This window comes from Mesoplodon mirus, assembly GCF_964341445.2.
Source record: "Mesoplodon mirus genome assembly, chromosome: 6".
Taxonomy (NCBI): domain Eukaryota; kingdom Metazoa; phylum Chordata; class Mammalia; order Artiodactyla; family Ziphiidae; genus Mesoplodon; species Mesoplodon mirus.
Genome location: NC_138982.1, coordinates 145887390 through 145915209, shown reverse-complemented (window position 1 = coordinate 145915209; position 27820 = coordinate 145887390). Strand labels below are relative to the sequence as shown.

The 27820-nt window shown below is 61.1% G+C and overlaps 1 protein-coding gene across 2 annotated transcripts in view; it reads right to left on the bottom strand.

Moving 5' to 3' along the window:
• Window positions 1–15643: 15643 nt before the first annotated feature.
• Window positions 15644–27820, bottom strand: part of SLX9 (SLX9 ribosome biogenesis factor) — a 28957-nt gene continuing 16780 nt past the window's right edge. The window contains exons 4-6 of one of the 2 annotated variants that reach the window (XM_082625541.1): window positions 22428–22563; window positions 17593–17661; window positions 15644–16572 (exon numbers count right to left, since the gene is read on the bottom strand). In XM_082625541.1, coding sequence (XP_082481667.1) covers window positions 16449–16572; window positions 17593–17661; window positions 22428–22563 — 329 coding nt within the window. In that variant the 3' untranslated portion in view covers window positions 15644–16448. The remainder of the gene's footprint in view (window positions 16573–17592; window positions 17662–22427; window positions 22564–27820) is intronic. The other variant, XM_082625542.1, reaches the window with a different exon arrangement.

The following is a 27820-nucleotide window of genomic DNA, read 5'->3' as shown; positions in this document are numbered from 1 at the left end:
TGCCAGTGCCCCTATTATGGGTTGAGCTGTGTCCCTAAAAGCATATGTTGAAGCCCTGACCCCCAGGGCCTCAGAATGGGACTGCATTTGGAAACAGAGCCTTAAAGAGGTAATTAGGTTAAAGTGAGGTCACTAGGGTGGCACCTACTCGGATAGGGACTGGTGTCCTTGGAAGAAGTGGAGAAGACACACAGACACACACAGAGGGATGACCACCTGGGGACACGGGGAGGGGACGGCGTCCACACGCCCAGGAGAGAGGCCTCGGAGGGACAGCCCTGCGACCCCTGGGCCTCAGACCTCCAGCCTCCAGGATTGGGAGAAAATAATTTCAGTCGTTTAAGCTGCCTGAGCTGACTAATCCACACAGCCTTGAACCCTAACTGGCAAGAGACAAAAAGAGCCAAGGGACCTGATTTTCATCATAATAAACACGAAGGACCCCCTGAGTTGCTGTTTCTTGCACGACTTAGCCATTTGGGGTTTCTGCGGGGCGGGGAGGGGCGGGGGCCGTGGACCCTGCGCCCGCTACGCGGCCCCCGCCCCCCAGCCGCTCCCCCGCTCTGTCTTGGGCAAAGCAAACGCTTTCTCCGAGATGCACCCGGCTCGGTACAAAACGGCTCACCAGCCACTCGCCCTGTTCCGGCAGGAGGAGAGGAGGTGGCTGTCACCTCACCAGGCTCCTCACCGTGGTGTCAGTGACGGTGTGGAGACCACAAGGCCCCTGGGAACATCGTAGCCGGGGCTTGGCGGGGGAGGGTGCTGGGGAGGCTTCAGTGCTGTGTGGTCCAGCCCTGGCAGATCAGGGAAACTGAGGCCGAGGGGGGACATCGCCTTTGGGGTGAGCTCACCCCTCCTGAACCCCATCCGCCCCTACAGCCCCCACCCCAGGGAAGCTGAGCAGCACTCAGTGGGGCCGCAGTGGGGCGGGCAGCCCCACATCCCAGAGCCTCAGCACCAGGTCAGGCCCAGCCCTGGGCCAGCTAGTCCCCGCACCACCACCAACCTGCAGGCCTGTGCAGGGCAGCTCCGCCCGGGGGGCAGGGGAAGGTGTGCATGAGGGTGGTCAGGTGTCTCCCACAGCTGCCACCACTGCCCAGAGGGACACCTCTCATGCACTGGCCACGCCCACAGGGGGCTGTAGTAGGGGAGAGCCAGGTGCTAGACCGGCCAGGTCTCTGGAGCTCACAGCCCTGGCTTCGGGAAAGCAGGGCCTTCGACCTCAGAGCAGCTGTGTGGGAACTGCCCAGGGGCCTGGCCTCCGTTCAAGGTGTTGGGACACAGGTGGCGGACCCATCGGGCAGACACGGACTCTGCCAGGCCAGCCGACCCTCGGGCACACGCGGGCCTGAGAGCTGGGTTCAGCCTCCACGGCTGGGCAGCCCCACTGCCGACCCAAGAACAAGGCAGGGTAGCCCTCCGGGTGAAGGGTCCTGTCTGCAGACCCCCAGGGGAGTGGGTCCGGGGCAGCTGCCTCTTCTGGAATCCTCCGGAACAGACCAGAGTGAAGATGCACTGACAGCTAAGCCAGCTAAGGGAGCCACTCAACCGTTCTTTCTGGAAACGTCCAGATTCACAGGCAAACTCCTGCCCACGGGGTGTATGCAGGGGAAGAGTGGGGTGACCCTAGAACGTGGGCCCGGGAGCCGGGGGAGCTGCCCCAAGAGCATGGGACCGTGGGGTGGGGGGCACCGCAGAGAGGTCCTGCTTGGAGTCCAGACAGCGTTACCCGCTGCCCAGGACTCACGTGGGTGGTCAGGGCTGGGCACCGCCCGGGGCGGGCAGGAGGCAGATATAGCCTCATCTGCGGGGGCTGCAGGGGAGCAGGGCCTATATCGGCACCTGGAGCTGTGCTTCCTTCTGATGCGCCAGCAGCACCCAGAGCGCCCGGATGCTGGGGGCTTCCAGCAGCCAGGAGAGGCCAGGGTCCTGCTGCCCACCCAGAGCCGTGGCTTCTGCTGCCTTGGCCTGCCCCTCCTCCCCAGCTTCTAGGGCTTGGCTGGCCTCAGCCCCTCCCCTGCAGGCCCCAGGGGGACCATGGGTTCGGGGCACCGGGAGGGATGTGCCCAAGGCTGGCAGAGGCCGGCAGACCCACTGCTGCAATTCCCTGGTGTCCCCGCCCCAGGCAGGGAATGAGGGGCTCTGGGGTGTCCTGGGGAATCTCCCCACGCGCTCCAGACACAGCTGCTGAGCCAGGGGGCGCAGGACCAGGCCCGCAGGGGTTTTGTCTGTTTGTGGTCACACTGCTCACCCAGGGCTCACGGCACGTCCCTTGAGCAGATGATTCCGGGCGGGGAGGCAGGTGCAAGGGAGGATGCCCCAGCTTCCCGCTCGGAGGCGAGACGCACAGTTACAGCAGCACCTCGTCCAGAATCAAAGGTGTTTCTCCTGCAGGGGCCAGCGCTGAGCCTGTGATGATGCCCTCACCGCAGCGAGCTCCCGAGCTCCTTCCCGGGTCTCAGAGCGGCCGACGGAGAGAACTCACCGCCAGCCCCTCTGCACTGGAGGCTGTGAACCTCGGCCTCCGACAGCCCAGCAGCTCCTGGCCTCACCCCACACCCCTGGAGCCCACAGTCCAGCCTCTCCGGGAGCACCACTGGGTGGGGGGCTTTCCCTCCCCTGCATCCCAGCCAAGGGGTCTCACACCCACATGCATGTGAGAATCACCCAGGAAGAGTGGCTGGGATGTGGATTTCTGTCCCCACCGCAGCCCTGAGGAATCTAGACCTCAGGGCTGGGGCAGCCCGCACGCAGCTGGGAGCCGTGGCCTTGGACAGACGCCAGGGGCCTGAAATCCCCTCCTTCCCCGTGAGTGTGGACTCAGCAGAGAGCGAGGGACCGACGCCCAGTGATCACCCGCCCCCAGGCACGGCAGCCCGTCGCTCACGCCCTCCCCTGCCCGGAGACCCTCTCAGAGCCCTGGCCCTGGGAGTTCAGTGTGTGCAAAGCACCTCCGGGCTTGCAGGCCTGCCCGGCCCCTCGCTCACCCCTCCCCATCTCTGTGTGGAGGGCGGAGCCGACGGTGCCACCTGAGTCCCCTCTCGGGCGCTGTCCCCTGGCTGCTTCAACCTGCCGAGGGCTGCGGCCTCAGCAGATGGCCTGGAGCTGACGGGGGGCGGTCTGTCAGAACAGTGGCTCACATGCAAACTGCGAAAAGATGCAACTCCAATAAGCAGAGAGTGCTGCGTGGGCACGGGCCTCCTCTTGGCTCTCCAGCAGGACTGAGGTTTAGAAGGAAAACTGTGGTTTTCTGAAGAATGTCCTATGTGAGTCCTACAGGGCTGAGGTCAGGACCCCCTGCCGCCTGCAGGACATCGTCTTCCTCCGAGCGCCCACCCGCCCTCCTCCCTGCAGGGCGGGGTCCAGGGAGGAGGCCACAGACCCACCTCTGAGGGCAAGGCCCCTCAGCCCGCATCAGGGCCTGGAGGGATGATGGAGATGGAGGCACCTCTAATGAGCTGGTCTGGGGAGCAGGTAGGTACCTGAGGCAGAGGCCGTGGCCTCTGGGCAGGGGGGGCTCCGTCCCCACCAGAGCCTCCAGGCCCCCGTGCTTCAGCAGCCCCGGCCCCGCCCAGAAGGCCCCAGGACACAGAAGCAGCGCCCCGTGAAGCCCTCTCTTCCCAACTGGCAGAGCCCCCATCCCTGCTGCTCTGGGCCTGGCTGTGGGGTTGTGCCCCCAGCGCCCAGACAGCAGCCCCAAGTCTGCAGGCTGCCATGTGCAGGCCCTGGCCGCCGTCCCGGGTGTGGCCACCAGCAGGTTCTTGTTTTCCTTCCTCTCCTGGGAGATGGGCTATTCCTGCTGCTTCCAGAAAGTGTGTTTGTTATCCGGTTCCTGGAAACACCGTCTGATTAAACAGGCTCCATCCAGGCCTACCAGTCAGAGGCTGTGTTGCCCATGGCCCACCATGAGTCTGAGGGAGGTCTGCCCTCCAGGCTGGGACCAGGCTCTAAATGGGGGGATCCCCCCTCAGAGCAGATAACGGCGTGGCTCCTCGGGCATCAGCTGGCTGCAGAATCTTCCTCTGCAGGCCATCACCTCCCAAGCACATGGACGCCTGGGCCCAGGAGTTCAAGTTCAAGAACAAGCACATGCACAGGCACACGGGCATGCACACATGCAAGGTGCACACACGTGAGCCCACACACACGTGAACACACCATGCACCCATGTTTGGACACACACACATACAAATAAACATATGCACGGGTGCACACAGACACATACATGGAGGCCCCAGTCTCAGCACCAGGGTGCTGTTGTAGGGATATTGGCTTAACACCTAATAAATAATTGAGCAGAAATGTAAATCATTAATAAAGTCTCATAAACAAAAGTCAAGTGGGGGGCTTCCCTGGTGGCGCAGTGGTTCAGAGTCCGCCTGCCGATGCAGGGGACACGGGTTCGTGCCCCGGTCTGGGAAGATCCCACATGCCGTGGAGCGGCTGGGCCCGTGAGCCATGGCTGCTGAGCCTGCGCGTCCGGAGCCTGTGCTTCGCAACGGGAGAGGCCACAACAATGAGAGGCCCACATACCGCAAAAAAAAAAAAAAAAAAAAAAAAGTCAAGTGGGAATTCTGTTTACAACATGCAGGAATGCAGAATTACTGACAAAACGCCTCCTCCAGCACCCAGCGCCCCCGGGACGGACAGCTGTCCCCGGTCAAGCCCTTCCTCTCCCCAGATGCCGAGCCTTCACACCCCAAAGCCCGCAGCCTTGGGGACACACGCCAAGACCAGGCCCCTGCGCTCGGGCAGACAGGGACACTTAGGGAGGGACCGGGTTTCCCCTGGGCCAGTCACTGGCTGGCCAAGGCTCCCGCCAGATGGTGCCTCAGGACCCCCAAGACTCTTCATCTAAGGCTGGGAAACCGCGTCCCAGCCCCGAGGTCCTCCGGAGGCAGGGCGGTGGGCAGAGTCCAGTGCTCGGGCCTCATGACAACACGCCGCCTCACACCTCTTCAAAGGACATGGCCAACAGGGGCTGCACGCTTCACTCAATGCGCTTGGGTCCTGTTGCCCGTTGGCGTCCAGTGGAGGCTGATGATTGGGTTTTGTAACCTAAGTAGTAGCTGCCAGGGGTGAGGATTTGACACACTCACAGGGGCTGAGACAGGTGTGAAGGATGGGACACATGTGGGGGACAGGACAGGTGTGAGGGAGGGGACACGTGTGAGGGACAAGACAGGTGTGGGGGATGGAACAGTTGTGAGGGATGGAAAAGGTGTGAGGAATGGGACAGGTGTAAGGGATGGGACAGGTGTGGGGATGGGACAGGTGTGAGGGATGGAACAGGTGGGGGGACGGGACAGGTGTGGGGATGGGACAGGTGTGGGGACAGACAGGTGTGAGGGATGGGACAGGTGTGGGGACGGGACAGGTGTGGGGATGGACAGGTGGGGACGGGACAGGTGTGGGGACGGGACAGGTGTGGGATGGGACAGGTGGGGGACGGGACAGGTGGGGGACGGGACAGGTGGGGGTGGGACAGGTGTGAGGGATGGGACAGGTGTGAGGGATGGGACAGGTGTGAGAGACGGGACAGGTGGGGGACAGGACTGGTGAGGGACGGGACAGGTGGGGAGAGGTTCAGGTGTGAGGGACGGGACAGGTGTGGGGACGGGACAGGTGTGGGGATGGGACAGGTGGGGGACGGGACAGGTGGGGGAGGGGAGAGGTGGGGGTGGGACAGCTGGGGGATGGAACAGGTGTGGGGATGGGACAGGTGTGGGGATGGGACAGGTGGGGGACGGGACATGTGGGGGTGGGACAGTTGGAGGGACGGGACAGGTGGGGGATGGGACAGGTGTGGGGATGGGACAGGTGTGGGGATGGGAGAGGTGTGGGGACGGGACACGTGTGGGCACGGGACAGGTGTGGGGACGGGTCAGGTGTGGGGATGGGACAGGTGTGAGGATGGGACAGGTGGGAGATGGGACAGGTGAGGGATGGGACAGGTTTGGGGGTCGGGAGGGCAGGAGGGGAGGGGGTGCAGAGCCCGCCTGGATTCTGGACCCTCGGGGCAGGGTTGGGATCCAGTAAAACTTCCTTGGGTCCCAGGAGAGTAGCTGGAAAGGGCAGTGGAAGGTGGGGGGAGCATGATGCTTGAGGCCAGGATGAAGTCCCAGGGGACATCAGCAAGCACAGGGGCCTAGGGTCACGCGTGAGGGTGACGCCCTGAACAGGCTGGGCCCCTCAGTGGGCTTGTGGCAGGAAGGAGATGGGAAGGGGCTAGCCAGGGGCCAGAGGGCTTGGGGCCGACAGGAGCAGGGTCCTGTGCGAGCCGTGGGACGGGGCCTGGCAGGGCTGGGGCGTGCGGAGCCTGCAGGGCAGCAGGCTCGGGGGAGGGGCAGGTCGGCCTCTGCTGCCTGGGGTGGAGCGTCGGCTGTGGTGGGACGGGGCGGGAGATCTGATCGCCCAAGCAGAACCCCGGCGTATGAGTTACCTGTCACTGCCTCACAAATTACCCCAAACGCAGCGGCTTCACCCGGCCAGCTCGCCGGGTCTCCGCGGTTTCGGGCTGCACCGCCCGAAGGCTGGAAGCCGGAGGGTCCACTTCCAGGAGAGACATTGGCTGCAGCCTCCTGGTGCGCCTGCCCGGGGCTGCCCATCTCCTCCCGTCGTGCAGGGGCCGCGCGGCCTACCAGACCCCGGGCGTGGACAGGGCTGCGTGGCTGTCAGTCCTGAGGACTTCCGTGCTGCGGGGCCACGCCAGCAGGCTCTGGTGAGCTGGTACCCGGGCCTCAGCCTCCACTCGGTGCACGAGGGGCCCCAGCCTCCCTGAGCCTCGGCACCCTCCCCCGTCACACAGGACAGCAGTGGCACCTACATCGTGGGGTTGGCAGGACTCCAGGAGACAACGTGTGGACGACACTCAGCCCAGAGCTGGCCGCCACTGAGGGTGGAGAATGCCCTGATGCCACTTGTATTAACACCCATCGGCCGCGACTCCAGGGACTGGCTGTGGAAAACGCTCGACGGTAGTTCGTCCCCTTTCAGCCGCGGTGAGCGGGGGCACCGCGGTGGCCTTTGGACTTGGGGGCCGCAGAGTCTAACGGCAGCCGAAGTGCTCGCGAGGGCTCGAGTGTGATACCTCCAGGCTGAAGTCTCATTTTTCAGGATGCGCAAAGGGCCAACCAAACCAAAATATTATTACAAGGCTAAGTCCTGTTTTACAGCTGCCTTTAATATATGACCGTCTTGTTTTAGTTTCGTCCAAACAACTTTCCCTTCGCCCCGAGCAGCTGCGTGTCTTTCTGCTCGCAGCTCTGGAGCCAGGCGGAAGCAAAGGGCAGCGCTGTGACAGGAGCCACAGCAGGGACACGGGGTCCCTCGGCCGAGGTGTCGCACCACGACGCTCCAGGGCTCCAGAGAGACCCCTGCTTTCTCTGGAAGGGGGGTGGGGGGGATCAGCTAAGCGAGTTCAGTTCTGGGGGTTGGGGGGAGGAGAGTGGTGCCTGGTTTCCTTCAGGACTGGGGGCCCTCTGTTTGGGGGCTGCTGTGTTGCCATGGACGCCTGACGTCTGTGGTCGGCTGTCCTGGGCAGGATGGGGAAGGGGGGCCCGGGGCTCGCCCTGGCGTGGCTATGGCGGGGCCTCTTGGGCACCAGCCCTGGGCTCAGGGCCCCGGCCCAGCGGGCCCTGGACAAGGTGCAAGTGGCCCTTCCCGGCCCTCAGGCCCCGCTGTGGCTCCTCAGGCCTCCAGACACCCGGACACTGGGGGCTCTGGCTCTCTTTCCAAAGCGCTGGGGGATCACTTGGCCGTGGGAAACGACCGACCCCTTTGGGGCCGCCAGGGCCCGTGGCCCCTGCTCCATCCTGGGAGCCCGGCTCCCTGCGCCTTGGTCGAATATTTCTCCTTATAGAAAGGGCAGGACAAGCCAAGAACCCGCACCCCACTGTCTACCCCCCGACCCCAGCATCTGGGAGAGCTCCCCGCCGACGCAGCGGTCCCAGGGGGAGTGAGGGGGGAGCCACTTTCCTGACAGCCGCCCCGAGGGGGACCCCCAGGTCATCCAGACGCCTCCACAAGCAACTCCCAGGGGACATTTAAGGCTTATTGATTCTATTGTTTCTCTGTTTGCCAAACCAGCCACTTCTTTTCTCTTTTTTCACATATTCCTGCAGCTTTGTTGGGCTTCGGGCTTTGTCTTATTTTTCTTCTCCACAGTCTGGAATTGAATGCTTAGTTCATGTATTTTTTTTTTTTTTTTTTTTTTTTTTTTTGCGGTATGCGGGCCTCTCACTGTTGTGGCCTCCCCCGTTGCGGAGCACAGGCTCCGGATGCGCAGGCCCAGCGGCCATGGCTCACGGGCCCAGCCGCTCCGCGGCATATGGGATCCTCCCAGACCGGGGCACGAACCCGTATCCCCTGCATCGGCAGGCGGACTCTCAACCACTGCGCCACCAGGGAGGCCCCAGTTCATGTATTTTTTATGCTCTCTTGTGTATAATGAAAACACAGTGGAAAGTTCTCCACCGAGTGCATTTCTGGCCGCCTTCTAGAAGCTGCACTGGGGAGCGTCTTCTGTGCTAGGCTTTTCCAGACCTCCCGTCGGGCCACATGGCTTCCTCTGAGGCCCGAGTCACTCTGGAGAACACGTGCTTCTTTTCCAAGTTGTTACACTCACCTCACTGTGACTTAGAGGTTAATTTCAGCTCCACTGCGTGTGTCAGAGAACTCGTCACGTGTCCAGCAGAGTTTATTGAGTGTCCCACGTCCCAGGCAGCTCCAGAGGGGAAATGAAAAGGAACAGCTGGTACCATGTCGGTGTGAAAACCACCACGGGAGACTCTTCTTTTGTTGTTATTCCCTGGAAGCACATCTGATTTGCTGTTTCTTTCCTGCAGAAAATTCTTATTTCTCAGTATTTCTGGCCGACTTGCCGATGGCAGCCTGCCCTGACCTCAGCACAGACAGGGCGACTCGTTTCTACTCCTCGGTCTCCCGAGGGTGGGGGTGGGGGTGGGGGGACAGGAAGAAGACGTATCAGTCACAAGGCGCCGGTTCTGCTGCTGTGACAAACACTCTCAGAGGTCAGCGGCTCCACGATCACGGTTCGTCTCTCGCTGGCACAGCAAGTCCCCCTGAGTCAGCGGGCTCTGCCCCATGTCGTCCTCACGCAGGACCGGGCTGGGGGACCGGCCACCGTCCGCAGCACTGCTGGTCACCACGCAGCCTGGCGCATGGGGCGCATGGGGCCCTGACTCTGGAAGCTGCCCCCGAAGTGGTGCGTGTTACGTGCACTCACTGTTGTGTCCAGATCAGGCTGGGGGCTGTGCCCGACCCCAGAGAAGCAGAGGGCGCAGGCCCATGGCAAGCCAGGGGAGGACCAGGCTCTGTGCTCGGCCTTGGGACTAGCCACAGGGGTCTCCACCACAGAGACAAGGACAGGAAGGGGGCGGGCGCCTTACCTGCACCCCGGTCACTAGGAGCTGCTTCTGGACGGTCCGCAGAGGCAGGGTTTGAGGCCCCATCGTGCTGGGAGGAGGTGGTGATTGATTAGTAATGTCTGTCCCGGTGGGGGCGGGGCACGGGTGCCTGCTTTGCACTGGACGTGGAAACATTCCTTGCGAAGCAGGTTTTGTCACATGATGACAAGGAGACACCAGCAGGCTCCAGAGGCCAGGCAGGAGGGGTGGGCCCATCTGGTCAGGGACCTCAGGGGACCCCAGAGCAGGTGGAGGTCCCAGCCCAGCTATCTGCTCCTTCTGGGGTGTTGGGACCAGGACACCAGCCGGACAACAGGACATCCGAGGGGCAGGCCAGGGTGCAGTCCTGCTGGAGCCAATGTGTCCTGTGCAGGATCCCACCCCAGGAGGAGTTCAGGGTGTGGGCTGGACAGGACGAGGACCAGGACAAAGCCTCGCCTGGGATTCCAAGGGGTCCTGCAGCGGAAGGGGCCTGGGGCCCGGCCTCCTCCCTCTGGGGGGCATGGGAGCAGGGTGGGGTCCAGCCTTGAGGTTGGAAACACCCCCTTCCCCCTCCAGCAGGAGGAAGCTCATGGACACCGTGGACCTTCCTGGGGACCTGAAGGAAAGTCTCCAGGAAAAGCTGCAGGCCCCTCATTTGTGAGCAGAGTGGACACAGCACAGCCAGGGACCCCTGAGCCAGGCTGTGACCCCAGGAATGCAAAGCCGTGCAGCACGTGGAAAACTAATCGCACCATCTGCCCCCGCAGCAGGAAGAGTAATAACAAAACACGTGACTGAAAGGAGCCAAGAAGGAATTCAAGAAAACTCAGCATCTCCCCTCAATAGAGGCGCTCAAGGGTCAGGAACCATAGGTGTCCTTCCTACTCTGAGAGGGCCGTGCTGGAGAGCAAACACCTGCCTTGTACCTGCAGACTTCGTTCCTAAAAGCACACTCGCATGCACATACATGTACGTATGCGTGCACACACGCAGGCATGAGCACACGTGTAAACACAGGTGTGTATGCACACACGCTCACACTCACACATTCACCCCACGGCCGGCAGGTCGGCATCACAGGGCCTGACGCCCCACCCCGTCGGAGCCGGTGGTCTCTGGGTGCAGGAGTTGGGGTGGGGGCTGCCAGCCTAGCCCCACGGGAGCTGCCCTTTCCAGGGTGCTGCCTTTCTTCCCTGTTCTCCTTCGTTTAATCCCAGTCGTAATAATAACCCCAATCATGCTTGTTCAGGATTCGGGCTGCACGGCCCAGGGCTCCAGGACTCCCACTGGGCTGGTATAAGGGGATGAGGTTGTCCTGTCCTGAACGTGGGGCCCCCAGGCACCGGGAGGGTGGGGACATGGCGCCGGATGTGGCAGGGTGTCCAGACGGCATCACTCACCCAAGTCTCGCATCCACTTGTGGGCTTATTTTTTCCCATCTACACAGACCGAGGACCCAGGGCCTGAGTGACAGCCAGGACGCCCAGCCCCTGGCCCCAGCCGTCCTGTCCAGTGTGCGTGTGGCCCCCAGTCTTTACGGACAAACTCAATCATCTGCTGTAGATGCAACACAGGTGCCTGCTTTTAAACACGTTCTCCGCCAGAATAGGAGCAAACCCACCCCCCCAATTGTCAAGCACTGTTAGAGAAAAGAGGATTAAATTTTACATTGCACACTTGACCCTTACAATGTAGCTTACGTTCACATATTATGAAACAAAATTAAATATTTAAGAAGCAGCCCCTAAAAATCAAAGGAAGCAGGTGAAGCTGGCTGTGTATCCAGCTGACAGCAGTTAGACCGAGGAGGTGTCCCAAGTGACTTCAGAACCCAGTGAAGCGACTCCAGCAAACCACGGAGGAAACAGGACATTCGTGGGACCCGGGAGGCGGGACCCCCGAGGGATGACGGCTAATGATACTCAGACATGCGGCCCCAAAGCAGGGAGAGCTGAGGGGTGGGCAGGGATCTGCTGGGTCAAGTCTCTAAGCTTCTCCGGGAAGAGCCTGGGACCAGGGGCAGGTGGGCCCCGAAAGGACCTCTGACCCGGCTCTGGGAAAGGGGCCCCAGAGCCCACTCAGGGGACAGGAGGAGGCAGGTCCGCCCGGGGGGCAGCGGGCAGTCTCCACAGAAGAGGTGGCCTTGCAGGGGCTCGGGAGGCCAGCCCAGCAGGCAGACGTTCCTGTAGCCGGGCAGGAAAGCCCAATGGCACCGTCGCAGTGACCAGTGCCCAGAGGGCCTGTGGGTGAGCAGAGGCCTGGGCCACGGGCTGGGGTTGGGACAGGGCCTTTGGGAAGACAGCCGGGCTGCCGAGTGGGGCTGGGCAAGGACAGGGCAGTGCCCGGCTCTTCCCCAGGACATGGCCCCGGCCAGCAGCAGCAGGGGTGTCTGCAGGCCCCCATCAGAATGTCCCAGACCTGCCCCATGTCCAAACCTGAACTCACCTCTCAGCGCAAAACTGAGCAGGGAGTTTGGGGCACGTGGCCCTGGAGCAGGAACAGCCAAGGGTCACAGCAGTTATTGCCCCACACTCCCCGCCAACATCACCCACCAGTCGGGACCTTGTCCAAGCAGGGTTGGGGGCCCGCGGGGCCCAGCTGCCCACCTGGCCTGCAGCGTCCTCCGGCTGCCTGTGGCCGAGCAGCACACGACGTCTAAACTCAGGAGCCCTGTGGCAGAGCAGCCCCCTAAGTGGGGCCCCCTGAGCAGCACCCTGAGAGCCTCCACCACCCCCCAAGAGCCCCCCGTCACCCCCCTGCTCTTTTCCGAAAAATGGGGACCCCGCCTACTCCCAGGGCTGGGTCCGCCCACGACAAGGGGCCCTTGCCCAGCCCCGGCGCCTGGGGTCTCCCCACTCCCACCCGGCATCCCGCACCCTCGCCACACCAGGACCCGTCACAGCTCTGCAGGGCCGGGGCTCAAAGCACACCCTCCGCCGCCTGCTCATCCCCGAGCATCTCGCCCTTGGACATCTGACCTTCACCTGGTCCAGGGGTCAGGCTCCTAGCGGGGAGCCCTCCTGCCCGCCCAGCTGACAGCCGCTGCCCTGCTGACCACTTCCCCCACCCGCTTCCACGCGCTCAGCACAGGTATAAAGAAAGCACCTGCTGCCCCTGCTGGGCCTGCGGGCAGCTCGCAGACACCCTGGCAACAAGGGCCTGGCGAGGGGACACAGGCTGCTCCTTGATGTCCAGAGAGAGGCACCAGCCACCTGCCCAATGCACCCCGACAGGAAGACGTGCCCGAACGGCGTGGAGGACTCCGATGTGGACAGCCCTGCTTCCCCGAGGCCACCGGGCGGGTGTGGGACGTGCAGGGGCTGGCCTGGCCCCCAACCCGCCATGTGCCCCCAGAGCAGACTGGGCCACAGCCCTGGGACGGCCCCCTCCTGAGAGCTGCTTCTTGGTGGGACGCCACCTCCGTTCTGAGGACCCCTCCTGGGCCTGGAGGGGACACCATGGGCACCCTGCCTTGTCCAGCCTGGGCTGTGGAACGGGCACTTCCACACAAGTGCTCCCGTGCAGTCCCGTGCCTGGCCATCACCACCCCTAGGATGGGCAACTTCCCTCCCGGACGCTGGTGACAAATCCCCCAGAGAGACTGCAGGGTTTGGCGCTGAGGCCAAAGGCAGGGGCACGTGGTCAGGGACTGGCGGCCTCCCCAAGGGCCAGAGGGCAGGAGGCCCGCTCTCCACAGCAGAGGCTGTCCCTGCCTGCCCAGCCTCCCTGGAACCTGGGGAGGGGACGTAACCCAGCCCTGGCCAATGAGATGGGACCGGACATCCCCGGGTGGGCCTCTGAGGAGGACTTAAAACGGGAGCAGGGCAGGTTTCCCGTCCCTCTTGCTGTTTGCCCTCTGCCCCTCCCCCTTTCCCTGGCTGGAATGTGATGGTTGGGGCGCTGGCAGTTGTTTTAGCACAAAGATGAGGAGACACAGTGGAGCCTGGGCTGCTGACAGCACCCTGAAGACCTGGTCTGCCTGTTCCCAGATCCTCGCCGTGCAAGGGACAACTCTCCCCCGTTTTAAGCACAATCGGCCACGATGACTTGGGCTTCCTGTTACGAGCAGCCTGTGGTAGGGACTAGCAGATGACCACGGCACCCCTCTCCTCCTCCCAGGCGTCAGCTAGACAGCATCCCCAGCCTGCTCTGCAGTCATCCGGGAGCCAGTGCAAACTGCCCTTGCGGGCTGCCGCCCAGCCTGACGCCTCCAGGACCCCACCCATGCAGATGCAGAGCCAGGAGGGGCCTGCCTGCCCTTGGGGTGTGAGTTCAGCTGGCACGGAGCTGATGACCCGTCGCTCACACCTGCCACCGTGCCCCTGCCTCCTCCTCCGGTGGGCCCCAGGCAAGCCCGGACTGGGCTTACGGGACAGTTGTTCCTGCCCTACTGGACACAGCTCCCTGTGTGGAGGGGTCTCCTCTCCCTCTGGTGGGGTGACTCGGGCCGGCCACAGATTAGGCCAGAAAGGGTTGGCTGAATGAGACGGAGCTGGAGGTGGGCCCTGCCAGGGGACGGGGACGAGGACGAGGGCACATCAGGGAGGCAGAGGGAGGGCTGGCCCGCCCGTCCCCGCAGGAGCCCTGCAGCCAGAGGGCCGACCTGCGCCTGGTTCTCTAATTAAACATCGCTAGTGATTAGACTGCTCCCAACCCAGGAGAGACGCTGACTTGGGAATAACTACCGCTGTGCTAAAAACCAGATGCCGAGGCAGGAGGAGGACGCTGGCGGGGGGCAGCGTCCTGGGGCCCGTTCCTCCCGGGGCACCCGAGCCCTGCGCTGTGGCTCGGCTGGTGCTGACCTGAATTGAGGGCAAGGTCAAGGTGTAAGTGGGGGTCACAGGGCAGCCAGAAGCTCTGGGTTCCCGAGAGCCCCGCGCCGGCTGTGGGGAGGCTCCCCGTCTCCAGGCCTCAGTTTCCCTCTGGAGAGAAGGTCCCAGGACCTCTTCAGGGGGCGGGACCAGGGGGACAGGAGGACAAGGCTCCAGGCCCAGCAGGAGGCCCTACAACCCAGCAGCCTCTGTGGCACCAGAAGAAACATTTGGATTCAGAAACATCAATAGAAGTAATCACAGACTTTCTCCCCAGAATCTTAAAATTAAGATTTCTTAACCTTCAGGAGGACTCAAGAAGCACAAGCCCACGTCAGGAATATGCCTGCCATCACCATTCCACCTACGGTGTTTGAACAGCTTTGGAAGAGGCAGCACAGGGCGTGGAAGCCGCTGCCGTGCAGCCCCGCCGGCCCCCACCCTCCCGACCCTGGGGACCCTGAAGGCCCCTCAGCACCACGACCTCGGCCAGGACGCGTCACCAGTGTTATCGCTGCACGAGGAACATGCCAGAAGCAGCACGTCTGGAGTCTGGGCAAACCTGGCTGCGAGCGCCACAGGACCTGGCTCCCCAGGAGACGCGTCTGTGCCTTGTCCCCCTCCCTGCCCCACCCAGCGGATGCCCACTCAAGACAAATCTGGTGACACCCAACGCCAGGCACAAACAGGGTCGGGCCCGCCGACGACTCGGTGCGGGTGGGCGGCCACGGGGAACCCCACGCGGGACCCTCTGGACAAAGCCAGGAGCAGACGCGCAGGGTCCTCCGTCAATAACCCCGAGGTCCGAGGGCGTGGCCCCCACGCAAGCCACCCTCCAGTCCCCCGGGCTCCTAGGCCTTCCACCTCCCACCCGCTGGGCCCTTCCTCCCCTCGCCCGCCCTGAACCCCACCCAGCACGGCGGCAGAGGAAGGATTTGCTGGGGCCCCAGAGCGACCCTGACCCTCTACCCAGAACACCACGACCCACATCCTCCCTCTCTCAGGGCTCTGCTGTCCCCAGCCTCAAGTCCCCTCTCCCAGCTGCTCCCATCCTACCCCCCAGCCTCCAGGCAAGCAGCAGGCACCCCCTGCTGCGTGTGGACCAATGTCACCTCTTCCCTGGGGACCGCGCCCCACCCGCTTCCCCAAAGGGCAGTGCTCGACCCTCCCGCGCGCAGCTCCTGGCTTCCTGAGACTGGTACCTGCTGCTCTGGCCGCCCGGTGACACCCCTGCCCCGGACACTCTGCCTTCCCCACGCCCCTCAGGGGGCTCCTCCTCCAGCCCCACACTCCCTCCCGCAGGCCCAGCCCAGAGCCCCTCAAAGGCCCTGCCAGGCGGGCACCACAGCCCAGGCCCACGAGCCCTGCGAGCCTTCTCCTGCTGTTTGCATTTAAAATGCACACAAAAACCATGGAACCGTTTGTCACTTAACTTTATTACCAGATAATCCAAGTTCATTCTGCAAAGATTAAAACCAGACAGGGCTGTGAACGTGGAAGTCCCCCCGGCTCCGAGACCACAGCCAGCAGGCTCCCAGGCTGGCGGGGTCTCTCCCACCCGCCCTCCTGCTTTCACCACCCCACCTGCGCCGGCCTGATGTCAGGGCTCTTTGTTGGGGGGAGGGTGGCGTCCCCACACGCTTGCAACTTCTCAGGCCACTTTCCAGGGCGAGGCCCGAGTCTGCCGTGGTGGACGGCGGCGCCAAGCTGGCACCGCACCCCCATCCTCCCTCCCCCCACCACTCCCAGCGCAGCGGAGAGGGAAGCTCCTGGCATCCGGGCAGAGGTTGGGGGCCCTGACCGAGGGCATCTGGAGAAGGGGGCAGAGCCATGCCCAGCCATGGTCAGCCTGGAGCCACTGGAGCACCAGGAAGCTAGAAGGTTTTTCTCTTAAAATAATACACAACGTGCAGTCACTGTTGACAAACTCAGACAAAAGAGAAAAGCGTGAAGAATGCCAGCCGAGTGGCCACACCACCTCCTGGGTGGCCGGCACCGAGCTCCATGGACATCCTGGATTCTTCCAGCACCTTTTTTATTGCAAAAATAAATGGGTAGTCACAACACTACCATGTCAACTGCCTGTCTCACTTCGGTAGACCCGCCTGGGCCGAGGACAGCAGCCCCGTCGCTTAGGGGCTGGTGGAGCAGGGCGACAATAGCAGAGTTGGCCCCCTGGGCACCTCCTCGTGGGCGTCCCCGGAGCCCAGGCACGCCCCGCGCCGCGTCAGGACTGCCCACCGCCCTCCAGCCGCATCTGCTGGGCCAGCTGCCGCCCGATGGCCTGCAGGGGGCTGGCTCTGTAGGCCGGGCTGGCCAGCAGCTCCCGAAACCGTGTCCTTTCTTCCTCGCTGAAAGAATGGAGAGCAGAGGTCAGCAAACCCCATGCCCTCGGTGGGGGGCTGGGGATGAGCCGTCAGCACCCCCAGGACCAGCCTTGGCTCGGCCAGCCTGCAGGGACACCAGCAAAGGGTGGTCCAGGACCAGGATGAGGGGTGGGGAGTGAGTAAGGCTGTGCGCTGTGAAGTTCTGCTTGGAGCGTCTGGGGTGGGGGGTGGGGGCAGGCCGAGGGGGGTCTGAGGCCCGACAGGGGCTTTGGGCAGGACAAGAGTGGCTGCCCAGGGGCCTCCTCGTGGTCACAAAGGCCTCTCATCCCGGACTGTGACAGGGAGCGGCTATCAAAGGCAGCAGGGCAGGCGCCCTGCACACACGAGGCCTCACATAGGCGGGACCTCCAGCAGGAACCGGGCACAGGAGCTCCGGGCCCCACGGTGGCCATGGCGATGGGGATGCTACAGTGGGCCCGCCCCTCCGCAGCAGAGTCCACTGCGGGGCTGCCACTCTGCGCCTGTCCCTACAGCCAGCCGGCCCCCGTCTGGAGCCGCACGGGCCCACAGCCCAGCATGGCCACGGATGGCCTGGCCAGAACCTCAGGGCAGCAGCTCCAGCACAATCCCACATGAGTCCATCGTGGCACCACGGTGGGGACGGCCCTGGCCTTGGGCGGGAAGGATGCGTGGAGGGCCCGGCCATGCTCTGCCCCCACAGGGATGTGACCGCGGGCAAGGCCAAACCACACTGGGCCCCAGCTGTCTGTGCTGCGAACGGGGAGACTCTGGACCCCACTGGATGACTGACTGCCCAGCCACATGTCCACACACGCAAGACGCCTAGGATCTGGGCCCCGAGAGCCAGCAGCTGCTCCCCTCACTGCCCTGGGGGAAGGGGCTTCCTGGCCCCTGGAGACAGGCTGGGCCCAGAGCTGGCCCTGGCTGAGCTGTCCCCGGCACCCGAGGGACTGGGGTCGGGGGACGTGGCCCGACGCCTGACAGTCCCGGGGGTGGGCCGTGCGGTGGCGGGGCCGTACTCACAGGAGCTGGAACCTCTGCGCCGCACTCATCCGGCTCAGCTGGGCTGCCCGGGGCCCGATGGCCGCCCTGCTGGGGACATGGAGAAGACAGTCAGGAGAGCACGTGCCCACCTGGACCTCTGCCAGAGCACCCGACTCAGGCCACGGTCCATAGTGCACACAGGGCTCGCCTCCCGCGTGAGCCTGGGGGCACGTGCGGCCTCAAGGTGCCACACAGCGGGAGGGACCCAGCAGGGGCGGGAGGGACCCAGCTGGGGCGGTACGGCCCAGAAAACCCGGGAATCCTGGGCCGACACCTAAATTTAGCCTCCAGACTGGGAGCCCTCATCGTGTATTCAAGTCTCTTCGTAAGTTATGAATGAAAGGCGTTTCTCGTCTCCGCTCCCCACGTCCCGGCCGCTCTGGGGGTGCTCCGTGCCACTCCAGGCCAGCCTCGGTCCCAGAACACTGCGGCCCTGTTCCTTCGACCACTGACACTCTCTGTGTCCACCCGGGAGCAGGTCCCCCGCCGACCACCCAGAGCTCCCGGGAGGCCCCACCCTTGCCGAACCGGTGGGCCCGGGCTCCCTTCCCCCAGCCAGCACCCCCAGGAGGCGGCCACGCGCTGGGGGATCAGGAGGCCTTGGGCCTCCACCCCCGTCTAGCACAAGGTAAGAAGGCTTCCCACGGCCGAGGGCACCAAGGTGTGAACACATACCCAGGAGTCCCCTCGGGGCCCAGGGTCCAGGTGCGGCCAAGCACAGTGCAGTGCGGGCACGGTGGGGGGGCGAGGAAGGGCAGGACCCTCGCCCGAGCCTCAGGGCACGTCCAGGGCCCGTCAGGCAACTCACAGGGGAAGGCAGGACCCTCCCCAGTGGTGTTTTCCACTGTGGACAGACACAGGCGGGGTGGATTCCCCGAGGCCGCGGGCTTGAAGGGAACTGACCCCCAGCACTCACCCCAGCGGCCCGGGGCAGGGGCTTTCACACCCGACGCCAGCCCGTCCCGCCCGCCCGCTCTGGAGTCCCCCCGGGGAGGGCCCCAGCTCACTTACGGCAGCCAGGCCTGGCTCTGGCCGCACGGCCGAGTCCGGTGGACAGTGGGCAGAGACCTTCCTGCCAGGACCAACTGCAGCTCAGAGGACACTGCCCGCTGCCAAAGTGTCCGCAGAGGTGCCTGGGCTGGAAGAGGACCCCAGCCCTGTCTGCCCTGGGAGGAACCTCAGGGAAGCTGCTCCACCTCGAAGCCTGTTTCCCCAACTGTAAGAAAGGCCAGTGCGTTCTTGACAGGCTCTCTTCAGCCGGCACTGAGCGCCCAGGTGCGCCCAGGTGCCTCCCAGTTTTGAGGCTCTTGTGCCACCCCCTGCCCCTCCCCCTCTGACATGAATGAGCCCATGTATCACACCCAGCCCAAGGGGACGGGGGCCCAAAACCAAGCACCAGCGGGCGAACCCCGGAGGTCCCAGGGGCCGAGTGAGCCCTGCTGACGTCGGGTCCAGGCTCCATGCATGAGGCCCTCCACCTTCGTCCGCTACGACCTTTGGGCCGCAGAGGATCGACTTCCTTGGGAGTCTAATCTTCCCTGATGAGCGCGGCCCATTGGCAGCGGCACTGCCCACTCACTGGCTCTGGCCTCAGGGGCCCCGCAGGCTCTCCAGGGGGCCTTGGTGCCCGGTCAGTGCTGGGCGGAGCCCACCCGGAGTGTGGGGAACACCTGGACCCGCTGGGCCCACTCAGAGCCTCGGGCTCTCCCTGCACTGCCCTGCCAGGCCACCCAGGTTTGGGACAGGCTGGGAGCAGCCCAAGGCTTCAGTCAGGGTGTCCCAGATGGCGACTGGGGACGGAGGCCTTGCACTCGGGATCTGGGTTCCCAGGCACAAGGCTGCCCCCCAACACATTCCACCCAACTCGGATGCCTGGGGGCATGTCCTGAAGTCACCTATCAGCTGGGCCATTCGTGCAACCTACTGCTTTTAACAGGCACCCCTGGCGTGAGGTGCCCTGAAGGGCACCGCCTTCTCCCAGCTCCAGGAAACCCTGCCCTTGTGAAGGCACAGAAGAGGCCAAACACCTTGTGGAGCAAACATCGCAGGGCTGGGTCTGCTCTAGGAGCTGAAAGACTGAGGGTTGATGACATGGGGACCCCAACCTTGTGAATGGGGCTGGGGGCTCCCAGCCAGGCGTCACTTGGCTAGAAGGCCACAAAAATCGAGTGAAGGGACCACAGGCAAAGCTTGCCGGCCTGCTCGCCCATGCCCCCCAGGGGTGGAGACTGGTAGGGGTCCCTGCACATCCTGGGCAAGACCTCTGTGCTGCCCCTACAGGGAGGGAAGACTGGAACACTCCCAGGCCCTCCCCATGGTCTCCTCCCCTGGCTGATTTTTTTTTTTTTTGCAGTATGCGGGCCTCTCACTGTTGTGGCCTCTCCCGTTGCGGAGCACAGGCTCCGGACGCGCAGGCTCAGCGGCCATGGCCCACAGGCCCAGCCGCTCTGCGGCATGTGGGATCTTCCCGGACCGGGGCATGAACCCGTGTCCCCTGCATCGGCAGGCGGACTCTCAACCACTGCGCCACCAGGGAAGCCCTCCCCTGGCTGATTTTAATCTGTATTCTTCTCCGTAATGAACTGTAACTGAGGGTAATGGCCTTCTGTGAGGATCATCAAACCTAAGAGTGGTCTTGGGGACCCCAGACTTGTCGGTCGGCATGAAAAATGAGGATGGACTTGCAGACTGTTCCCCGAATTTCACAGGAACACACCTGGGTCAGGACACACACCTATGTCCCTGCTGTCAGCTGAGAGGACCTAGAAGCAACCACACCCCAGCCGCGGTCAGCACACCAGTGAGTGCCCAGATCTTGGTTTCTTACACCACTTCCAACAGAAGGGACCCGGGCTCCCTGGAGAAACGCCGACTCTCGGACAGGAGCAGGAAATGCCCGGGATGAGCCTGGAGCACCTTGTGCCAGAGAGGAAGGAAAGTGCTCGGAAACAAAACACAACAGCCTCCACAGATGGGTGTGTCGGGGGGACAGCGGAGCCAACTGAGGGAGCTGCCAGGGGCCAGAGCTGGAGCCGGTTCAGCAACAGAGCAAAGTTGTACTGGATCATGGTCCGAAGTATAAAATAAATACCCACGGGTCCAAATGGACGTAAATGAGTGATTGATACAGAAACGGGGGAAGAGGGAATCTGCTCTGCGGGAGAATCCACGTGGTTCTGCAGACACTCCGTCCTCGGGGAGGGCAGGGGAGCGTCCCCCCTCCTTGGGTGCGGGGTGTGCACGGCGACCTCCTTCCAGAGGACAGGGGGGAAGGGGGAGCAGCTGCACAGCGGAGAGACCTGACAGACACACCTGTGCCAGGTGACCAAGGTCAGCGTCCACGGTGCAGGTTACGTGACAGCACGCACCCCGGAGGGGACGTGATGAGAAGGGCCCTTCCCCTCTGTGGTCTTCACTGAGGGACGTCCTGAAAAACGCCTGACTGGTCCTCAAAACGGTCAAGGTCATTAAAGACAAGAGGTCTGAGAGACTGCCACAGCCCAGAGGAGCTCTGAGGGGACACAATGACTACGTGTCACATGGGGTCCTGGATGTGGTCCTGGGACAGCAGAAGGACACCAAGGAAAACTGAGCAAGTCTGAATAAACTGTGAGCTTTTAGTCGATTATTATTTTAAGCTTATTACTTACAAATCAGTGTTGGTTCCTTAATTGTGACAAACGCACACGCTGACGTAAGACGTCACAGAGAGGAAGCCGCGTGTGAGTTACACTGGGACTGTTGGTATTATCTCCGTCATTTTTCTATTTATATTCAAACACTGTTCTAAAATAATGTTTACTTAAACGAACAGCTCCCCAGTGCCAAGAGGCACTAGAGGGGGAATCGGTGACCCCGGTCGCCCGGAGGCTGGGGCTGGGAGAGCAGCTGAGCCCCCGCAGCCCCACGCGGTCCTCCTCGGGCTGCTGGCCGCCGTGTGTACATGGCTCTCTCCCCTCGGGGAGCCCCGAGCACATTTTTCAGATGAGAAAACTAAAAGCAGGGAGAGGATGCTTGACCGGGTCACATTTTTGTTCAAGAACCAGGAATGGAATGTGCATTTTGGGTTCTGGTTCCGTCGCCAAATCTCAGCTCTGCTGGCCACTCCTCATCTGGACCTGATGTTCTGGGCGCTTCCATCCCGGAACCGGCCTGGACCGACCATCTGGCTCTGCAGCCAAGAGGCCCTGAGCGTGTCCCCTGCCAACCCTGGATCTTTCCTCCTCAGAGGGGAATTCAGTAGGAGAAAGAATTATTTCAAAAAGGCAAAATGAGAGACAACACAGTAAATGATGGCGGTCCGGCAACTGTGACAGAACAGAAAGGCCCTCCAATTGCTGCCTGTTCGTCCTAAAGCCGAGGTCGTGGTCACACCTGCGCTGGCGCCTCCCGGCCATGCCAGGCGGCCTCACCCTTGCTCGGAAACGGCAGCCCGGGCACAGCAGAGGGACGCACTCTCCTACAGCACACAGGACTCGCGGAGGCAGGAAGGGCCCCAGGAGGACGGCCAGTCCGGGGAGGGAGGCGGCAAAGGCAGCAGCTGCGGCTCCCGGGAGACAAGCAGGAGAGCACGGAGCCCGGCGGCGGCCCGGCTGAGCCGCTCTGGCCACACGGCGGAAGAGCAACAGTGCTGCCCACGTGCCACCGGGCACCCGCCCCCAAGGAGGCCCCAGGGCCCCTAGCTCATGGCTGGGCCTGGGACAAGGGTGTCCAAGTCAAGACGGGCCTCTGCGGGGTCAGTGCCCGGCCTGGCCACCCACCTGCTTGTCCTCCCACCCTGGACAAGGCGGCGGCCCCGTGGCCAGGACACTCACCGCCGGCCACCTGTCTCCAGCTCCAGCAGCTCGGGCAGGGCGTCCCTCAGGGGCTGCAGGTCCCCTACCACCACCGTGGCCCTGCGCCTCCGCTCCGCCTTGCGATTCTGCTCCGCCAGCCTTGTGGCTTCGATCTCTGAGGGAGAGGGATAAGGGGTCAGCGAGAGGGGACCCAGGAGGACAAGCGCGCGGCCGCCACCCTCAGCGACAGAGGGTCCCGACTCCCAGTCCGCAGAGCCCGAGCTCGGCCGGGACCCCGGGGCGGGCTGACTCCCAGCGGTCTGCTCCCCTTAATCCCGAAGGTGGCTGTCGAATTACAGGCTGATGAGGAGACGGGCTGCAGGCGGGGGAGCTGCCCCTGAGAAGGCCAGGCCGGCCGCGGGAGTGGGGTGGGAGGAGGGAGGGGCCGCACAGTCAGAGGAGCCGGCCCCCTCCCACTCTGCTTCCCTTGTGCCTCCTAGGGACACACACGCCCAGGAAGGAGAAAGAGGTCCCCACGGGATACGTCTGCAGGCAGGAGGGTCCCCAACAAGGGAACAGGGTGAGAGTGGCCAGGTCCAAAGCAAGAGGAAACATGCACCGCAAGGTCTCAAGGGGGCTCCTGCACTGGTGGGGGGGCCTGGGAAGAGGGGTATGGGCACTGGGACAGACCCTGGGGAGGGGACGGTGGGGCCCGGGGGTCCAGGGTGCCAAGCAGAGGGCAGGGCACGGACGAGCTGCCGGGGTGAGGTTGTGCCGGCCGGCAGGGCTGCAGCCTCTACAGAGAAGGGGTTCGGCAGGGCCTGGACAGGGAAGTGGCCTCAGGATCTGACTTTCATTTTAAAATATATGTATTTCAAAATTGCGAAAAAAAAAAAAAAAAAAGCAAAAACAAAGCTTTCATTTGGGGCTTCCCTGGTGGCGCAGTGGTTGAGAGTCCGCCTGCCGATGCAGGGGACGCGGGTTCGTGCCCCAGTCCGGGAAGATCCCACATGTCGCGGAGCAGCTGGGCCCGTGAGCCATGGCCGCTGAGCCTGCGCGTCCGGAGCCTGTGCTCCGCAACGGGAGAGGCCACAACAGTGAGAAGCCTGCGTACCGCAAAAAAAAAAAAAAAAAAAAAAATTGCTAATAAAACACGTACTCAAATGCATTATTTCCACAGTGTGGCTCGTGGAAAACGCCAGCTCACTAGCTTGTGTGCAGACCTTGCTCCAGGGAAACTGCCTGAACCTGTGACAATTGATTTGTTGATTGTTCTGCATTAGATTCCTTAAAAAAAAAAAAGGCTCTGCTACTAAAAAACTTGGAAATGAGGCTCTGATGTGATAGATTTGGGACAATCAGACTGGAGCCTGAGAGGCTCTCCTGCCTCCCAACTGCACGAGGTTTCTTGGGCTATAAATAACCAGGCTGCAGACTCTGAATCACATCTAAAAAGGGAACTGAGAGCACCTTCCTGACAAGCAGCCGATAGACTCATAGCCCAGCCGACAGAGGCCTGGAGATGCCAGCAGAGAAGCGTCAGCCAGCGGCCCAGGCAGGCCCGACGTGGGGCATCTCCCTCCTGATGGGCTGTGAGTCTGCAACCGGCCCTTCAGGCACTGTGGCCACCCGGCCACCCCTCGGGGCAGGTGCAGGAGGCGATGGCGGTGGGCACGGCACCCAGAAGGGCGGTGATGACACCAGGCATGGGGCAGGTCAGGAGGACAGGGCCCTGGACAGGGGCCCACGAGTGAGGATCCTCAGGACAGCCCACCGATTATCAGTACAAAGAACGTGCATGCACTCGGCTTGGCCCGGTCCACCCAAGCCCCAGGAGGTGTATGTGAGAAGTGAGGGAGGTGTGGTGACCCTTAACAGGCATTTCCAAAAGAGAACACTTTCTGGAAACAGAAGCTGCTTGGGAGGCCTGGCAGGAGCAGCTCGTCCCCAAGTTCGCAGTCCAGCCTCGAAGGCCCGCGCTGCCCAGAGAAGCTCGGAAAGGCCCACCCGGACAAGCCAAGTCAGGGACACACCCACCCCAGTTGCATCCAGACTGGGAGAGTCCAGGGGACCCTCAACTCACCCCAAAGAGCTGAGCTCTGGGGAAGAAGACCGCCCGTCCTCCCGGGTCCTCCTGCCCTGGGCCCCGGGCCACTCCTCCATGCCAGGGATATCAGGATGTATAGGGTGACAATTCAGTACCCTCCATGCTGACAGGATAGACAATCTACTCAGTACCTCATCAAGCCGGGTGACCCTTCCCAGAGAGCCCTGGCTCCCAGGAGGGCTGAGGCAGAAGCGGGGGGTCAGGGGGGTTCAGGCAGGGGAAGGGACAGGGTGGCTCCCTCCCTGGCTGGCCGGCCCGGCGCCCAAGCTGGGGGACCAGGCGAGCAAAGCAGGCCCAGCGCACAGGAGAATGGAGGTGAATGCCAGCGAATCGAAGCCAGAGCATTTTAGGTTAAAGACGCGTGGGGCCCACCTAGGACGCATCGAAGCATGCAAGGACAGCACAACACAGGGACACGTGCCAGGTGGTCACTGCAGTTGCTGCTTCAAAGGGAAAGGCTACAGTCACCACAAGAAGTGCCCAGAGACTCTGACAGAATTCACTCTCCGCTCAGGATAAAGATTACAATGAAACCAAGAACAGAAGGAACTTCCTTAATTTGAGAGAGATTATCTACCAGAAATTCCTCATCTTGTGTACATCAGACAGACTGATGAAGCAGGCCACAGAAGGGATGGCAGAGTCCCCCGCCAACCTGGCCAGGCGGCTCCGAGCGCGGCTCCCACACCGGCCTCAAGTCTGACGCAGCTCCAACTCCAACAGGGCCTGTAACTGAACCTGGGATCTAATTCCAAACCTTATTTTTTAAAAACACTAAATGTGTAAGAATAGCCAAAACATTTTTGAAAAAGAACAAGAAACAAGAGAGCTGGCCTACTGGATATTGGAGAAAATTATGAAACGAGGGAAATTCCGACAAGGAGGCGTCAGGGAGGTGGGAACTCGAAGAGCAGGCTTTGCGACCAGCCATCCTGGGTAAAGGGGGGGTGGTCCCTCCCTCCCGCTACTCCTAAAAATTACCTGTGCAAGAACTGAACACTACAAATAAGACAATTTCACTGGCGTGTGGGATGCTGAACGTGGGAAATTTTTATGGGCTGAAACCTGTGTTTCTATGTGGTGCCCAGGAGGGCAGAGGCACCAGATCCCTGCAGGCCCATCCATCCTGGTCATTCTCTCCTTGATTCCTTGCCCACATTTGCTAACCTGTAAGCAAATGAAGGGAAGTTCCTTATAAACAGGGCCTGAAACAGAGCTCGCGTGAGGACCACTAGCTTTATGCCCCATCACGGCCTGGGGTTACTGACTCTGAGCAAAGCAGGCTCACGGGACAGTGACCATGGCCCAGTCCTCAGCCCGTGGAGACTGGGACCAATTCTCACCCCTTCTAGTAACGCCACAAAGGTTCCAGCCACTGCAGGAGGATGAGAAGACGACATAAAACAGAGTTTGGAAAGAAAGTGGTAAAACTGTCTCTATTTTAGTAGCATGATCATTTATGCAGAAAATTCTAAGGAATCCACAGGATAACTACCAGAACTAACACAATTTTAGCAAGACCAGAGGATACAAAATTAATAATGATTCATAAATAATTAATTAATAATAATATAATAAATAGCAGAAAACTGGAAAATGAAACTTTTGTGAATTTTATTTATAACAGCTTGTAAAACTGTAAAACAGCAATAAGCTTATGCAAAAAAAAAAAATCTAAGACTTCTACTCTAAAAACCACGTAACACTGATGACAGAAATTAAGGAAAATGTAAATAAAAGGGGAGAGGTACCACGTTCATGGATAAAGACCCAATATTGTTAAAACGGCAAAATTATCCTGAACTGATCTACAGACTCAAAGCAACCCCTGTCATTGCAGTAATAGGTTCTGTTGGTGGTGGTGACGTTCAAGAAATTGACAAGCCTGTGATAAAATTCATATGGAAATGCTATGAACCTGGACCATCCAAAGCAGTCTTGAAACAGAGGACCTGGGACACAGGACTTCCCTTATCTGACCCCAAGACCTGCTTCACAGCTGCAGCAATTGAGACAGCCTGGTACTGAGAGGCTATCTGACTTTTCACAAAGACACGAAGACAACTGATGAGGAAAGAAAAGTCTTTACAACAAATTGTGCTGGAACTGGGAAAAAAAAAAAAAAAAAAAGAAGAAGAAGAAGAAAAACCTGAACCAGGACTTCACACCATAGACAAACATTAATTCAAGATGGATTACAAACCTAAACGAAAAAGCCAAAACCGTAAAGTTTTTAGAAGAGTAGGATTTATCCGCCTGACTTGGGACTGGGCCATTTTTTTAAACAAGACACACACGCACACTAACCCCGTAAGGAAAAAAGACAAATCAGCCTCCTCAAAATTAAACTTCTGTTCATCAAAAAAAAAAACCTGTTAAGAAATTAAATAGGCAAGTCACAGTCTGTGAGAAAATTATTTGCAAAACACACCTGACAAGACTGGTCTCCAGGACAGAGGAACTCCTTGAGCTCAATAATAAAGAGCCCAGCAAGAGCCTCATGAAACAGACCCTGGGCCTCAGAGGGCGCCCCAACGGGCAGCAGCACGTGAAAACGCCCATTCACCATGACAACGGGCACCTCACGCTCAGCAGCTAGGACTGCAGGGACAGACGTGCCGGCACAGCCGGGGAGCAACCACAACTCTCCCACGTTGCTGGGGGGGGGGGGGCGTAAACGTACAACCACAGTAGAGAAACGTCTGGCAGTTGCTTATAAAACTAAACATACACCTGCCCTATGACCCAGCATTCCATTCCAAGTATTTACCCAAGAGAAATGAAAACATATGTCCACAAAAAGACTTGTAGAGAATGTGCATAGCAGCCTTATACACAGCAACTAAAAAGAGAAAACAGACCAGGTGTCCATCCATAGGAAAGTGGACACCAAACGGTACGTCCACATAAAGAAACACTTCTCAGCAACAGAAGGGTGCAGACTACGGCTACACGAAGCACGGATGAGCCCAATGCCAAGCTGAGCAGAAGAACCCAGACACAAAAAGAGCACATCCTACATGACTCCTTTAATACAATGTCTAGAGCAGTAAAACCTAAACTATGACCTGAAGAAGACCAGATGGTGGCTACCTCTGGGGGAGTCGGGACTGGGAAGGGGCACGGGGCACTTCTGGGTGATGGTGATGGTCTGCACCTTGAAAGGGATTCTGGTTGTACAGGTGTAGGCATTTGTCATAAATCACTGAACAGCACACTTAAGATTTGCATTTCATTGCATGTAAATTTTACCTCAAAATAAAAACTAAAAAGAACCATAAACAAATATTGAACTCCAGCGGAATTATTTGGGAGAAAGTGTGCT